Below are 17,677 nucleotides of genomic sequence, written 5' to 3' on the forward strand. Positions count from 1 at the left end.
GAGCTAGAAAGCGTTTGAGTGGTGCTCAAGTCCTATCTTCTTGTCTCAGAGACGAGGAATATGATGCTCCCAAAGGTGGATGATCTGAGACCAGAGTTTGTGTTTCCCCATTGGTGCGAGGCATTAATGCAGAAACAGAGCAGCTACCCAAAGCACTGCTGTGTGTATGCTGAGGAATACGATATTTCCTAAAATGAACAATTTATCACATTTAGCCAACTACAGAACTGAAATGATGCACATGTTGGCATCGTATGATGTAAAATACCAAATCCATGTAAGATACAAACACTTAAACTGCATCAGGAACAAGGCATTTAGCTTCCTTCCAGCAGGGTAAATGCTTCAAATTACAAAGCTCTCTTTCAAGTACGTTAAGTCATCAGTAAATACCAGAAACCAAAGTTCCAAAGATGACACCAACTCCAAAGAAAAGCACCAAAGGGGAAGGCGAAAGCTTTGAGGAGCTTCCAAATACGAATTTGCAGAGCTCACTCAGGAGGCCTTTATCTCTTTCCCTAAGTTGCTCTTGGCATCTCCTACCCTAGAGGAGCTGCCGACGCAAACTTCCCGAATTCAATAAATGTGATAAGGAATTCTGAAGTTTGGCTCTGCTAATCCGATACTGCAGTTATAAATAAAACCAGAAGCTGGCCTCTGCTCTGCGGAGGCTCCTAGCTCCTGTGGAAGCAGGTTCGGCTGCTGTATGCCTATCAGCAGTGGGAGACCGAGGGTGCCATTAACTGGAAGATTTGGGAGAGCCCAAACCTGAGCAATGCCAAAAAGATGCTTAAAACAGCACTTTGTGTGAGTTCTTTCTAATTCAGGATATAAACCCATTTGTCCACATTCGCATTAAATATGCTCCCAATTCATGGTTTGACCTATAGTTCAATTTATCATATGTTTTCATGCACTCACGTTTTCAACATTAAGCAAACAAAGCAGGAATTAAAAAAATTTTACACTCAAGATGACGGAAATGGCCTTAAAGCACATAGGGACAAAAATTATTAACACATTAACATCGACTGGCTCCAGCAGGTAGGACAATCTGGAAGGTGGTCTTTTTCTCCTTGTTTATGCTTTTTTATTCTTTCTAGATTTTCTAGAAGATGATAAATTAGTTTTATAATGAGAAAATACAAACAAATAGCCACCCCAAACCCAATGGCAGGGACAAGAGTAATTAGAGCTGGTGCTAACGGTCTGCTGTCACCAGGTAGCAGTAACCCCAGGGGAAAGGTGGCCCCACAGGATTTAGAAACAGATCCTACTGTTTGATGAAACATAACATAAAAGAAATTTCAAAAAGACCAGTGCGTCACTCCCAACGCATATCCTGACATACCCTAAGCCAAAAGGAAGAAATTACTTGGCACATGGGGGAAAATGGCGTGGAAGAGAGACTCTGACACCCTGAGAAGAGGGTAAATCTGCTTGAGCCCTGGCCATGGAACTCTACAAAGGAAGAAAAGAGGGAGAAAAATTTTCATATCAGATAACCAGGGAGGAGACCAGACTCACTGGAGTCAGTGTAACCATGGCAGCCTTGGGCTGTTAGAGATTCCAACAGTGATGGGATTGGAACAACTGTGTAGGGTATGAAAGGCTCTGCCTGCTATGGTACAGAAAAACCTGCACATGGAGACCACAGTTGGCCCTGCGGGTCACCTGTTAAGTGTCAGGGTGGAGCAGGGCGGGGTCACAAGTGTGGCATGCTTGACGGATGAGAACTATACACTTTTTATATGCTCAAAATGCCTTCACAGGTTCACATACAGACTTTCTAGAATTTCAATGACACCAACTTAAGTCACCTATGGTTAGAGCCAGACACTGTAAATGACCCTTAAAACACCCCCACTGCTCCCTACCCACCCCACACAGAGCCACATCCATGACACACACATGCACTCGCATACACATGCACGCACGCACATACACACTTACAGGGACAGTGTGAAAATGTGGCTCGGGAGAGTTAGTTTTACTGCCCTACTTAATTCCCATCTATTCATTGATATAGACATTTTCTCAATCGCATGCAAATGCAGCTTTAAGCCACCCTCAAACCAACCACACTGCCATCCCCAAGACGTTCCTTTATGGAAACTTTGGTGTCTCCATCGTGCTCTTGTTTTGCCAGCAGGAGGGTGTCAAACGTTTTCAACTCTTATTTAGTTGTGTCTACCAAGGAGAAGAAAGCATGGTTTCCTGCCTGTTTAATCATGCCAGCTCGTACCATCACTCTGGTGGACAAGAGTGACCTTCACCGGGCGTTGGTAATTGCCAGCTACCAAGTCTCACGTGATACATTTCATTCCCCTTCTCTACCATAATGTATTTTCCTTAACGAAAAATACACTCTACTAATAAAACATGCAAGCATTTTGCTGTATACACTGTGGGAACCCTACTCCATTTTGCATGTGAATATATTCAGATTAATCACTCCTGAAAATGTCATTTTCACCCGGAACAATTTCCACTCTCAATATTTTCTTCTCCGGAAATTTTCATAAACTCGAAGTGGCACTTTTCAAATGGTTTGCTATGCACATCTAAAGCTTTCCACAGCACTAACCTACTTGGATCCTGTAGCTGAGCAACTGCGGGGTAACGTTGAAAACTTTCTCACTGCTTAGTGGTGCCTAGGAACTGATTTTGTTTTTTCTCTACAGACACAGCCAACTCAGAGATAATCCTCCAGCTGTCGTTTGGGTGAACGGGGTTACGCGTTCTCTCCCAGAACGCCCCTGAGCTCATCTGGGCAATCATGCTCTCTCCAGCTGTCTTTGAGAATCTTGAAGTTCCAGGAAGAATAGAAAGAGATTGTCAGACAAATGGGTGGTCGGGACCACCGAGAGTCATGACGGCAGCAGAGATGTCACCACCATGGCACCCACGCGAGACAAGGCACCAGGACCATCCCATGACCTCCAGGAGACGGTGACTCCAAGGGTCAGGGTTAAGGTCCTTCTTTCTTCTTATTTTTAATAATTCCTAATCAGACAACTCTTTTACCAGGGCTCAGACTGACAACCTTCACCTGTTTATGGATCCAGTTTCAGAATGTGTGATGTGAATCCCCCAAACAAGAATCGGAGCCACTGTATAGAGACGAGGAATAACGAGGTCAAAGGTAAGCAGAGATGTCTGAGTCTCCTCCACTCTGTGTCTGAAGCTCAGTGAAGTATCTAACTCTTCCAAAGGTTCCAATATCTAAATGAAATCATTTTTGCCATCGCCTCTCTGATGTTGACATGTCACTGGAACCTTCCTGTGTCTCAGAACAGTCTCATTTCCAAAGAGGTTAAGGTCTTTTCCCTCTCAAGTTCTTGGAGACAAGGGCAGCACCTGGACAGGAATCCACAGGCACCTTACATGCGTCAACAACTCTGCTGCTTACTAGCTAGAGCCCACTGCCTCCTCCCCATCCCACCTTCTGCCTCAGCTCAACCCTCGTTTAATCTAGTCTCTGGGCTATTGCAGTGGCTCTTGTGGGGTCTCTGTGCTTCCAACACAGTAATTCTCAGGCAGTTGTTTTGTTCCCAAGGGCATCTGGCAATACCTGGAGACATTTTCAGTTGTCCAGACTGGTTGGGTACTACTCGATAGAAGCCAGGGATGCTGCTAAACATACTACAAAGCACAAGCCAGCCCCTGACAAAGAATTATCCAGCTCAACGGTCAATAGTGCTGAGATTGAAAAACTGCTCTAGCCATACCCATCTCTAATCTGTCCTCTGCCCACACACAAGAGATACAAAACACAATTCCAATCAGGTCCATGCTTGAAATCCTCCAGTGCCTTCCAACTGCCCTTGGGTTAAAGTCTAAACTCTCCAGCAATTTGGGTGAGGCCCATCACAATCTGGTCCTTCCCTAACTTTCTGCCTCACCTTTCATTCTTCCCGACCCCTCTTCCCTGGAAGCCACACAAGCATCCAATGCAAGTTGACTAGACCACCCACAACTCCCTCTGCCTGTCAGTCTCATCCATTCATTCCTGTGCCCCCAACTTTATGCCATGTACTCTGATAAGACTGAAAGGGAACAAGAGGCTCTCCAGGCAGCCTGAGGCACTAGTATCTCGTGAGGCACACAGAAAAGTGAGCATGCAACCCAATCAGCAGAGGTAGAACCTACACTTCACCTCTGTGATCCCATTGCTGTCTCCCCAACAGGCTGTGAGTCTCCAGGGAAAAGAGAGTATCTTCATCTTCATAGGGCCACAGCAACTTTCACAGCTAAGTATGGTCTACTTAGTTGTACACCACATCTTTGCCAGAGCTGTTGTATTAAGGAAGGAGTGAAATTCTAATTTCTTCAATTTGGCTCTTGATCAGACACAAAAAATTGCAATATCAAAATACAAGGGTGAAACTAAATTCATCACACTGCATCTGCCCATCCACAAAAGTGGAGACATCTTTGTTGAAAGCTGTATTCTCTACCTCTCTTCTCTTCATATATCAGAGACATATAGAGCTATTAAATAATCTATTTATCCCTATAGAATGTTTAAATCCCATTACCTGATACTCGAAGACAAGACACATGAAGCAGAATTTGACTCTAAAATAGTAACTGAGATATAAGGGTATCAAGAACGTAGCTATGTTGACTGTGGGAATCATAACTTTGAATTTCACGGTACCTAAGAAGATTTTGCTCTCTTTTCTAGACTGGGAAGTTCTTTCTATATACTGGGCATTTAACAATACTGTCGTTTCTACTTCTCTTCCTTTTAAATTGATTCTATATCCTGCAAGTTGCTATGATTTGCCTGAGTTTCAAAACCCACAAAGATGTTCCATAAGGGGACAGTTCTCCTAGAAAAGAGGATTTTATTAGATAGTTATAGAGCTATTTTGGACATTTAAACAGAGAAACCTATCAGGTTGACTTTACAGCTGGTGAAAGAATTAAAGATTCATATTTTAAATAACTGGAAAAATTAAAAATGTAGCTCATGGATTCCTATCATATATTATGGAAATTTAAATTTTTATTGCAGTTAATTATAATGCATAAGTCTCTTGTCCACACAGTTGTCATGTTAATGACAAGGCTAGTATTTAGAAATGGAACCTCATTATAGAAAATGGAGCAAAACAGAAGTTTCTATTAATTGAATGGAATGAAGGGTCTGGGGAAAGCTTGCCCAGGCTTCTCTTCACATCTAGGGTGCTCACAAGGCATCAGTGGCCTGGCTTCCATATTCCCCATGGTAACGGGTCTTCTGAGCTTTATTCCCATCTAGGCTTCCATCTCTGCAGACAAGGCAAAGTCACAATCCTAAGCTTGGGTTATCTATTTTCCCCTCCTCTTCTCCATTAGCCATATCCTCCTTCATTCAAACTTGGGTTAATCCTGACCTCCAGAAAAAATGATTTCCACTCAAACCAACTTCCAGACATATGGGAGGAATCCCAGAAAATCACTAGTGATCAGAAACAAAAGCTGCTTTCATTGCACTTTGAGGAACATACAAAAACGGAGAAGGTGCTGAAACATGTAGACAAGCAACATGGACCCAGGGACCCCTGGGCTAAGAAATTTAATTTAGCATGGAGCTTACGGAGTTGGTTGTTGAGACAGAGCATAAAGGCGATTATCACAAGATCGTTCTGGTTATCATCATCCCGTGGCTGAGCTGGGGATAAAGGTGTCTCCTGAGACCCCATCCTTCGTATCTTGCACATTTTCCTTCCACCCATGAAATTTATGGCATCCCATTGCCCAGTCCTCCTTCCAACCATTCAAGTTTCCTTTCAGGAAACCCCTTATGCTTCAGTGTGAATCAGCTGCTGTGACCTCTCCCAAGGATATGTGCATCCTAAGCCATATCTTATTATGGGCTGAAGAGTTTTCCCCTGTGGAAGGGATTCTTGACTTAAAGCTGCAGGTAAAGGTGATCTCTCGGGGACACAGTGACCCGCCTTCTTGAAACTGCCCAGTACCCAGATTTTAAATGATGAAATTAAAATCACATAAATTTAAGGAAAGCATGTTATGTTTGGGTTCAAGGTTCCAATAATTGTATTTTATGTGAATTTTTAAAAATTTACTTTGAAATTAATAAGAGTGGTATTTGCCTCACCAGGTATATGCGGTAAGCAGTGTGGTAAGATTCTTCCCTGAAGGAAAGCCCTGAACAGCAAAAAAAGAAGCCTAGAAGCACACATGTTATAGCCTTTACAAATATAACAACTTTGGGGCTGAAATGGACCGTATATATTTTAGCTTGTATCAAAACTGTCAGACAAGGCCCTGTGGAAAAGGGAATTCTTATTAAGGGACACAGAAATAGTGAGGCAGAAAGGGGATGACCAGTGTAGAGATGTTTGTGGAGAATTCGTTACAACCACTAATTTAATTGTGATTATAGTCAAACACATCACCATCTAATAGAATTTTCTGTAATGATGGGAATGTTCTTGGTCTGAGCTGTCCAAGATGGTAGCCATTAGCCACATGTGACTGTTGAGCATTGGAAATCTAGCTAATGTGGCTGAGGAGCTGAATTTTTAATTTTAATTAACTTAAAATTAATTTTAAATAGCTACACATGGCTAATGGCTACCATATTGGATAGTACGGGTCTAACACCACTACTGCTTTAACTTGTAATTTTTGGAACGCTTTGTACCAGTGAACTCTCTCCAGGAGAAACTGATAGAACTCTCAATGTAATGCAGTCTTCCAGCTCTGAAGAGTTTAATTACTAAAAACACAGCTTATGACTCACTCTGACCCCTACCCCAACCCATTACCCAAGGTACCCAGGGTTGGTGCCTCCCTCATTCCCCCAGGGTAAGCCTGCAATGCCAGGCTCTGGAAGGAAGTGTACTTACCCTCACCCAGTGGAAGTTCCTCTTCCTGCTCGCTGGGGGACGGCCGCAGGGGCTGCAGGGGCTCCATGTTAATGATGAGTTGTTTGTTCAAGGAGTGGGAACTGCGGCTCTGAGTAATGTTGGTTCTGAAAACAGACACAAGCCGGAGGGAACTGGTTTCAACTGGGAACACCGGCCCTTCCATCTCAGTTGGCTACCCGAGCTGGGAACTGCCCATAGACTCACACAGTGCATTAGGCCAGCGGTAAAGATGACACAGCACTTAAGACACACAGCCCTTGTTATCCTTAAGGTCTTGATACGTGGTATAATGTCCATGTGTTCTAATGCAACACAGTGAAAGAAAACGTATTTCTCCACATATCGTCAGACTTGGACATGCTATGTGACAAGACAAGGCATTGAGAAAAGACATGGGCAACAAAGATACACAAGAGGCAGGTATCACTGAACTACATATGCAGAAAAGTGAATGAAGGGCATGGCTCAAAGTAATTTAACAACCACCAAACAAACACAAAAACAAAAAAACTCTGCCAGGCAGATGCCACAGGCTTTCCATAGCCATGAGTTGGATGTCCAACATTTAATATCGATGCTTAATATTCCCATTCAAATTCACACCCCACTCATGAACCAAACACAGAACTCAGCTCCACTTTCTCCTTCTGAAAGGAGCACACGTATGTCAGTAGCTCAATGGGCAGTAGATGGCAAGGAAAGGTGTCTCGTCAAGCCTACTGGCTGATAGCCAGGAAGCCCATTTACACTGTCTGCCCTGACAGACAGGGACGTGGGGTACCTCTGGTGGGTGTTTCAGCACCCTTCCCATCCCCATGTCTCCTGTCAAAACCCAAACCAACCCATCCTTCAAAGATGATGTCAAATGTCTCCTTCTTCTTGAAGCCCTCCTGGATTGCCTTCACAACGAACTCCCTCTCCCCCTTCCTTCTCACACTACTGTCCCTTCTTTCACAACCTGTCACATTTGTCACCTCTGTCGCCCTGTAATTATTGGGGTACTAATCAGCCCCACCTTGATAAAGCAACTTAAGGGCAGAGACTGACCTATCCATTCTCATGTGCCTTATAGCACCTCCCTTGGCATCTTGTTAAGGGGTGTTCAGTTTGAAACTGAAGTAAACTTGGCATTAAGTTGCCATTTCAGACTGTCACAGGTGTTCTCCAGGCCAGTTGATGGGACTGCCTTACAGCCCAGGCATTTCTGTTGGGCATAGGAGCTGGACAGGAAAGAAGCTGTTAGCATCTAGAGTTAAAAGCCGCCCCCCCCCCCACCAGCTGCCACTGACTGGAAAGGAAATTTATAAGGACTTGCTTAACCATGGAGTTCTTTTCTTCATTATTTCATTCTACAACCATTTATTTTGCAGCTGGTATGTATGTATTGTTCTGGGAAATCATGGTCCTCACCTTAAATAACTTACTCTCTAGAACCATGACTTTCAAACTTTTTTGATCAAGACTCACATTAGAAACTACATTTGGTATCATATCTCTGTACACACACACACACACCCCCGCAAGTGCACACACAGCTAAAGAGAATGTTTCATGCAACAACGGTAACTCTTGCTATGTGTGAGCCACTATGTTTTACTTTCCATTCTATTTAATTTCATTTAAAGTGCTGGTCTTGACCACTATTTTCACTTCATGACTCATTAATGTGCTACAGCCACAGCCGGAAAAGCACACATCTCATGGAAGAGACTGACTGACGGCCGAGGTCCCAGGGGAGCACCAGAGAGGGGCATGTGATCCTGCTGTGAGTGAGGGGAGAGCCAGGAAAGACCTCCCAGGGAAGGTGATGTCAGCGTCCTGGCAGGGGTGGTGGGTTTACAGGGAAAGAAGTGGAGGTGGGGATTCCTTGCAGGGGGAAGAAAGGAAGGAATGAATAACAAGGGGGGATTAAAATTCACCATGAGCAATGACTTCTTTTATTGTGAAGGGTTCTCATTTGTCTGAGCTTTTCATGGGATTTCCATTAGCCCTGTGGCCTTCATCACTGTGCCTCGTTCTGCAAAGCACATGTTGCCATGTCTGTGTGGACTATGTAGTTTTCTGACCTCTGAAAAGCTCATTTTCCATTGTTCCCCTCCCCCAGAAATTACTATGTATATCACAGCAGGGAGGGACCCTTAGCGAGCCTTTATGGAGGCTCTTTTGCTCCCTGTCAGGTGAGGGTCCGTGCTGTGTTCCCCCGCTCTCGGAGTCCAGGCACCAGCCGACTCGGCCAAAATGCCTGACCCGCTTTGCAGCCCACTCACATGCACTCCTGGCACAGGACAGTTTCTGAGTGAAACTGCCGTTAAGGAGTCTACTGAGTAGAAAGGTTTCCTTCGGCAACTGCAGGTATATTCTAAGACTGGCTTCAATTCTAAGACTGGCTTCAAGAAATGGTGGCATAAAATCGAGCAACAAATACGAGGCTAGTGGAGTTACTGCAACCACTCCTTGGAATGAAAGGAAGTGCTGCTGGCCTGTGAGTAAAAAACTCCATCTGAAGAGACTTCAGTGTGAACGTGTCTGTCAGGTTCTAGCTTCCCATTTTGGGATGAGAGATAATAATAATAATATCATCACCTCACATTTTTATGGTACTTTATAATTTTAATACCCTTTATCTTAATGGCCATAACAAAACCTAGAAGTCGGGGAAAGATATAAGAATCTCCTTTTATAGATGAACAGACTGATGATCCGACAAGTTAAGTGACTTACACAAGACATAGCAACACAGCCAAGATTAGACCCATTCATGACTCCTAGATGGGTGCTCATTTCAGGTACAAGTGCTGTTTCTGGGTATCCCTTGGTGGTGGCTCTATGCCCAGGAGGCTTAAAGAGCCGACCCTGAACTCTCAGAGCTACAGCCCTCTGCCTCACTGGGCCTTGGAATGGGCAGGTGATTCTCACCAAGTAGCCAGCCGATAGGGTTCCACTTGGGGATCCTGTCATCAGCAAAGTTCAATGAGCTAACACGAGAGTGAGCTTCTTCTCTTTTTGAAAAAAAAAGAAAAACCCCAAGACAGTGTTCTTAGTCTGTGTGTGTTTCTCTGTGTCACACACATCTCAGCAGGAGTAGGAGTCCATGAACTGGCTATCCTTTGACGAGGAGAATCTCAAGTGAGAGGAGAGATAACTGAAGTCTTACCATCACCATTCTAGACTAGCAGGCCTCTCTGAGCACTGCCAGATAAAGAGAGCTCATTACTATACTCTCACTTTTGAGCCACATCAAAGAAGTCAAAACAATTCGAAAATATGATAATTGTGTAAGAGAAACATTTCCTACCATGCAACCAGCTACTGGGAAGGAACAAGAAGTTGCTACTGAAAGTGACACACGTCACTGTGGCTCTGACCACAGTGCTGCCTCTTGGGAGGGCGAGGTCCCCAGGGCAGCACCACGGACAGATCTCAAGTCTCAGAAAATTACAGATGTGAAGCTGTCATCTCACACTCCTAGTGCATACATCCATTCAGCAAATATCTACTGACCTCCTACTATAGCCAAGCACTGTGTTAATTGATGGGTAAGATGGAGATAACCAAGATAGGCACAAGCTTCGTCCTCCCAGAGCTTACTCTGTATTATTACTTTAAACAAATTCTTCCTTGTAATGTCAGAGATTTGAGAGATACTGCCAAAGAACTGAGGACCAGAGAGGCATCCAGAGGATGTGAACTCAATAGGCTTTCACAAACAGGTAAAACCGGGTAGAGGAAGAGCAAGAAAGAACATGTGAACCGGTGTCGAATGGGCCTATAGGGCCTTGTTTGCAGTAATATCCTGGGAGATTTTAGAAAATTCCAGAAAAGAAAAACTATAAATTGATGGATGCTTCATTTCCCATCCACTCTGGTGGTTCAGTCCACTCCAGGAAAAAGCTTTTCACTAGGGCCAATCTGCTCCCTTCACCCCCTCCCCCAGCAGTTATCTAGAGCCTGGCTATTCAAGGTGCAAACCATGAACCAGCCACGTGGCCATCATCTGGGAGAGCATTAGAAATGCCAGATTCATGAATCAGAATCTGATTTTAACAGGATCCCCAGGTGATCCCTGTTCAAGCTACAGTTTGAGAAGCCTTGACCTAGGAAGCCTTAGTTCCCATAAATTGTGCAAACATAAATTTAAAAGAGAAGTATTTTAAAAAATTCTTCTCTGATCTCATTAACCATCATCCATCGATGGTGACTATGGGCTTTTGGAAAGCTCTGCATATTTGGAATATGTCTCTCTGAAAGTATATTGGGTTTTTTTTGTTTTTTTTGCGGTACGCGGGCCTCTCACTGTCGTGGCCTCTCCCGTTGCCGAGCACAGGCTCCAGACACACAGGCCCAGTGGCCATGGCTCATGCGCCCAGCCGCTCCGCAGCATGTGGGATCTTCCCGGACCGGGGCACGAACCCGTGTCCCCTGCATCGGCAGGTGGACTCTCAACTACTGCGCCACCAGGGAAGCCCCCTGAAAGTATATTGTTTAAAACATTTTCCTACTTTGTGTTTGTGCCATTAAGGGGACTCCCCAGAATCGAGTATTTCTTTTTATTTTAAGATCAAACACTCAAGCTTCAAGCAGGAAGAATAAAACCAAGCTGAGCCCCTGGGGTAGGTCTGCCCCCCAGCTTCTAGGAGAATGCAGAGGCTTTCAGGGTGGCAGATGCAACACAGAAAAGAGGATATAGGACTCAGGAGCAGGACACTGCAGTTCTAGGCTTAGTTCTGCCACCAAAATATTTATGACCTCAGATAAATCATTTAACTTCTCTGAGACTCAACTTCCCTTATCTGTAAAATAGAATCATTAAACTGAGTCATCCCTGAGGTCATTCTAGACCAAAGATTCTGGAAACATTTAAATGATATGTTCAATTATTTCTTCTTTTTTGTTTCTGCTGCACTGAGTAACCACAATCTGAGGCAGAGGAGGGGTTATAAAAAGACTATTAAAAAATGACTATTGTCATCAACAGGTAGTAAGCTCTAAGACTTCCACAGGTATTGCACCAAGGTGTCCCAGCCAAGGCGCTCCAAATTCCCTTGCCCACAGTTTTCTCCTGCTTCTCAAAGCAGGAGACACTGCTTTGCAGACTTGTACGTGACAGTTTTCCACTGGGGCACCCAAAGCCAGGGATGAATTATTCTCTGTACACATCTGCACAAGATTCCATGCTGACTGAAGTCCTGCTCCCCTGTGTGGGAGCCCACGCTGGCCTGCTCCACTGTCTGGATGCCCACACTGGCTGGTTTAGCTGCACTTCTGAGAGACCAAGGCCTCCTCCTGCCTGATAGCCCCAAGGACAAGGTGAGAGGTACCCTGTTCACTGGGTCACCTTGGAGATAGAGGAGACTGGGCATATCTGAGCATAGGAAGACTCCAAGTTCAAAGATGGGGAAGGAGGGACCGGTGCCCACCACTGTGTGGGAACTTCCTAAAGAATATATCTTATGATGATCTTGCCTTCAGAAGGGGGAACATAAAGATAAGAATGTTCTGCTTTAGATATTTAGCATGTTTGAAGTTTAAGATGTACAATGATTTGTGTAAACTGTGGTGGTAAGAAGTACAACATGATCAAGAGAATATTTCATTCCTAAGAATTACATACATTGCCGTGTTAATGTAGAAGCGTACCCTTGACCCACTAATGACTAAGTTCATCATTCCTCTAAGTGGCTTTTGGGACTAAAGGGTCCAATGAGAGATGAGTACCCCACCCCCTCGTGTGACATAGCCTAGAAGGAGTTGGGCCAATGGGAACTGGCCACGTCTGATGAACAGAGGTCGGAAGAGAGAGCAGTTCTAAGAGGACATGACAATGGACTCAGCCAGGAGATAACCCAGCCACCCGTGCCTCACACACTTCCCGCTTGTTCCCGTGACCCTGCAGGCTGAATCAGGGCAGTGACTCCACACAGAGCAAGTAACTCAGAATGGAGCCCAGCCAAATCTGTCTGAGTGAGATATGGGGGATGGTGAGAGTGCCATGCCAGGAATCAGGGCCCGATAACGGCACAGGGCCAGGCAGCTGGTGTCCTTACTCTCCTTCTTGTTAGAGTGGATTTGGTGAAGGCAGCCTTTACATCCTTCTGTCCACCCCAGAAATCTCCCGGCGCCCTGGGAACCACCCCACTCACCTGTGCACCTCTGGAGGTTCCCTCTGGATTTTGGAGCTTGCCTCCACCACCTCTTTGGCAACTTTGCCACTGCAAAAGACAGAAACACAGTGTCTGTGCACAGACACTCAGAGTGGAAGGGGAGGGGTGCGCACACTTTTTTTTTTTTTTTTTACTTCACAGTGGTCTGACCCAGCTCTAGGAATCCGTGCCTTCTCCTCCTCCACGAGGGAACATTACTATAGAGTTTAAGGGGTCCTGTGGGCATAAGAAATGAGTGGAGTGGAAAGGGAGGACCCAAACGGGTACAGGCCAAAGTGCACTGATTTATAAGTACCATATTCCAACGCAAATGGCTGTCCCAACCCAGCCCCATCATCGAAATGGAAGCATGGGTACCCACCTATATCGAAATCTGCTTCCTTTAAAAAATATCTTGCTGCTTGACACAGTCTTGATCTGACTGGATTTTGCATACCTGTAAGAGAAAGCAGAGGAGAGGTGGCAGTGACACTGGAAAGTCCAAGCAGAACATGCCATAGAGCGTGGTAATCGGATATTTTGACCACCAAGAAAGAAATACATTTTACTGTATTACTCAGCGCGCGTGCATACACACACACACACGCCTGAAAGAAAAGTTACTTTCACCATGTGTATTGCAATCTGATTTTTTCTATGCGATCTTTTCTCCTTCTTTTATATGCTGCTGATGACCCACACATTTGGTCTCGTAATCTATTACTGGGTCACGACCTGCAAAAAGGACCAGGTAATATTGATGGTCAGAGGAATTCTTTCCCAGTTTCTGCTTGAGCGATACGGAGAGGGTGGGCTGGGTCACAGGGCACCGTTAAATTCCTTGCTGCACGGACCTTCTTGCCTGTACCTGTACCAACTGCAGCAGAAAACAGCTTCCTGGTGACGCAGGCCACTCACCGTGTCACACAGAACCCACCTATTGTGTATTTTCTAGGAGATGGCACCAGGGGCCCATGTCACCATGGAAACGGTCACTGGCTTCTGAGTATTAAGAAGGGTTAGGGGCTTCCCTGGTGGCGCAGTGGTTGCGAGTCCGCCTGCCGATGCAGGGGACACGGGTTCGTGCCCTGGTCCGGGAAGATCCCACATGCCGCGGAGCGGCTGGGCCCGTGAGCCATGGCCGCTGAGCCTGCGCGTCCGGAGCCTGTGCTCCGCAACGGGAGAGGCCACAACAGTGAGAGGCCCGCATACCACACACACAAAAAAAGTGTTAAGTCACCACGACCTAGTGCCCTTTAAAAGAACCCTCTCTGGGACTTCCCTGGTGGTCCAGTGGTTAAGACTCCGCGCTTCCACTGCAGGGGGCGTGGGTTTGATCCCTGATCAGGGAACTAGATCCCGTATGCTGTGCCGCGAGGCCAAAAAGAGAAAGAACCCGTGTTGGTCGATGACTAAGAAACACAAGGAACAGAGGCCCAGCCAAGCACTGATTCAGCACCTCTGAGCCTTTCCCGTAAATAAGAACAAAACAAAAACACTCTGAAAAAAAATCTAGAACGTGGACTTCCCAGAAGCTGAGCACAGAGCACTTAATTCCTGTGCTAAGCTCAGGAAGACACAGACTTGGCATTTGTGGAATGTAAGGCCCAGAGGGCCTAGATATTCATCTAGAAACCCCCATAAATTAGTGAACAGATGTAAATTACATGCTGTGGTGCACGTTTGAAGGAAAAGATGCAACGAAAGTGTTGGGGTGAACACGGTGCCAATCTGGTCTGGGGGCCACAGAAGGTGCCCTGAGGAAGGGACCTTTGAGCCGAGACCCAGGGAGGGAAGGTGTTAACAGGGCGGGTGGTGGCAGTGTTCTAGGCAGAAAGCCCAGCAGGCAAAGCTCTGAGCCTGAGCACTGGAGAGCTAAGATGATCTGACGTGCATTTCCCGGTATTGTTATTACGGTTGTTTTACACACAGTGGCTCACACGTTTTCCCCCCTAATGTAGCAGGACTTGACCTTGTTAAAGATTTGGTCTTTGTCGTCAGAACAATGGAAAGCCACAGAAACACTCTTGCCAACTGCCTGAACCCACAGAGAAGGGCCCTGGCTACAAAGGATACATCTAGAGAGCAAGATGGGCAGGGGAAGAAGGGCGCAAGCCCAGGGAAGGGGATTCCTGTCAAGGCAGGCCCCAGAGAAGACAATGTGGGAGCCCTAAGGACAAGCAGAGCACATGAGATCCACACCCCGGAGGGGGTCTGGACACCTAGGACAGGCTGCTGGCCAAAGCCAGGTTACAGACCATACCCAGTGAAGAGGAGAAAATGGCCCAGCAAGCCTGGCTAATGTGGGGCAGCGACCACTGTGCCTCGTCCTCTGAGGATGTGCCTGCTCTGGGCCTGTCTGCTCCCCGCACCTCCAACCTTAGCCCTAGACAGCCATGGGCCTGACACATGTTCCATCACCGGATGCCTCTCCCCATCTTCTCAGCAGGGCTGTTGCTCCCACGTACTCAGAGATGGAGGGTGGAGAAACATTCTAAAGCAGCTTCTGCTTTTCTTATTGTTTTGCTGTTATTGTTCCAGGTTCCTAAGGATCCTCGGGGCAAGGAAGTCTGCTAAAAAGATTACTAAGAGTCTTTTTGTTTGTTTGTTTTTGTCTTTCTTATTTTTTTTCTTATTAGTCATCCATTTTATACACATCAGTGTATACATGTCAATCCCAATCTCCCAATTCATCACACCGGAAGAGTCTTAATTACAGTTTTTGAAATTCAGACTCAACTCTGTGCCCATTTTATGGAAGATGCCAGAAGCTCAAAGGGGTGTGGACAGCAAAGCAATTCCGGTGACAGGGGGGCTCTTCTGGAGAGCAGTGGGCGGCTCTATCTCTCACCCGTTCAGCCTCAGCTCCTGCCCTTCCAAGTCCCGTGTGGAGGCCACTCTCTTCTCCTTACACCCAGAACAGCCCCTTGGCGGGTGGCCTCAGTGCTCCACCGCAACCACACAAACCCAGAGTGGCTCAAGAAAAACAGGTCAGAAGGCACGCTGTGCAGAGAAAGTGAATAGCTGTCTGCTCAGGACGAGAGGACTGATAAAAGCGTTGGCTTCTTCCTGGCAGCTGAGTGCCCTTGATGATTATTTGCATGATTTCATTTGCTCACAGACACTCTACTGAGAGCATTACCACCAAACCCACACCCTCCCAAATGTCCAGGGAGATGCCCGATAATGTTTGGGCTGAGATATTTAATGGAATTTTAACAGGGGAATTTATTCTGAGAGCTTGAACCCCACAAACCCCCTGGGAATTGAGAAACAGAGAGTAGGATGGAAGGAAATACACGGGGGCAAGAGGAAGGCGGCTGGGTCACAGGACATGCACCTAGCCGTCCTTCCAAACCTGGCTGTGCATCGGCTGCCCCTGGAGTAGGGGTTAAGAATACCAGCTCTCAGGTTGCATCACTACAGATTCTCATAAGGCAGGTCTGGAGAGGGGTCTGGGAGTTTGTGTTTTTATCAAACACTCCAAGGTCATTCCAAGGCAGCCTACTTGCACTGGAGAAACTGAGTCCCCATATTCTCCTTGAATGACCCCCAGGTGGCATTTTACCTGAAGAAACAAGGGGCCAGGTTCTTTCCTGCTTTTGATCCTGTGACCTTGGTCAAGTCATGTTGCTTCTCTGAGCCTTAGTTTCTCTATAAATTTTTTAAAGGGTAAGGATATTATAATACCTAATTCATAGTGTTCTGAGGAGAGTTAAATGAGATTAAATGAAACACCTAGAGTACTACCTGCTCATTATATAATACTTTGAAAACACCTAGAGTACTACCTGCTCATTATATAATACTTTCCCTCCCTCTCTCCCTTTCCCCCACCCCCATTATCACTCTCCAGACCTCTGTATTGCCTTCTCACTATTGAGCTACCAAAGCCAATCCTCTAAGCCACGACCAATCCCGGGAACCGTGTCAAACGCTCTGAAGGCCAATAAAAGAGCCCTTAAACTCTAGCTCTAGCTGACCTGTTCCAGCTCTCTGTTCCCAGGCTCTCCCATCAACAAGCCCAGAGCAAAAGTCTTCCTCCCAACCAAGGCAATCAAGGCACAACCTAGTGAAAACAGCAATTCTCTCTCCTCCGACCTTCTTCCAGGCCTGCCCTCTCCCCGCTTCCACCTCCAACTCCCCATCAAACTTCCAGCACAGGAGCACTGACTATGCTCAAACATCTGACCTCACAGAGAAATCCAGTCCCCAGTTGACCAGCACATGACTTGGCAACACCTGTGTATTCACATGGTGGCTTCATCACTGCTTTCCTTTCTGCTGTCACAGCTCTCCACCACTCCCACCCCAGAACTGCCAGGACAAAGCCACTGTACCCAGAGACCACTGTACCCTTCCATGGCGCTAGGGAGTTGTGCCCACTCCTGACGTTGAAGGTGTGTTTTAAATGGGGTAATATATGTGAGGTGTGCACACATGCGGACAGTGCCTGGAACAGGCAAAGTGTTCTCTGAGGGTCAGTATCATCCGATGCACACACAGCACAGCTCTGCAGGAACACGCCTCCACTCACCCCTGCCTCTAGCTTCTCTCCTCTGGTACCTGCTACTACAGGGGCTGGGGATGGAAGTCAGCACACTGGGTGGTGCTCTAAAGGCCGCCTCTAGAACTAACAATACAACTTCCCTT

The 17,677-nt window shown here is 46.2% G+C and overlaps 1 protein-coding gene across 2 annotated transcripts in view; it reads right to left on the bottom strand.

The window, feature by feature from the left end:
• Positions 1 to 17,677, bottom strand: part of FRMD3 (FERM domain containing 3) — a gene marked incomplete at its 5' end in the record, with an annotated part of 313,706 nt that overhangs the window by 51,516 nt on the left and 244,513 nt on the right. For both annotated transcript variants that reach the window (XM_082657370.1, XM_082657369.1), the window contains 3 exons: positions 6,864 to 6,988; positions 13,025 to 13,093; positions 13,407 to 13,481. In XM_082657370.1, the coding sequence (XP_082513496.1) occupies positions 6,864 to 6,988; positions 13,025 to 13,093; positions 13,407 to 13,481 (269 nt within the window). The remainder of the gene's footprint in view (positions 1 to 6,863; positions 6,989 to 13,024; positions 13,094 to 13,406; positions 13,482 to 17,677) is intronic.

This window comes from Grampus griseus, assembly GCF_964374135.1.
Source record: "Grampus griseus genome assembly, chromosome: 6".
Classification (NCBI taxonomy): Eukaryota; Metazoa; Chordata; class Mammalia; order Artiodactyla; family Delphinidae; genus Grampus; species Grampus griseus.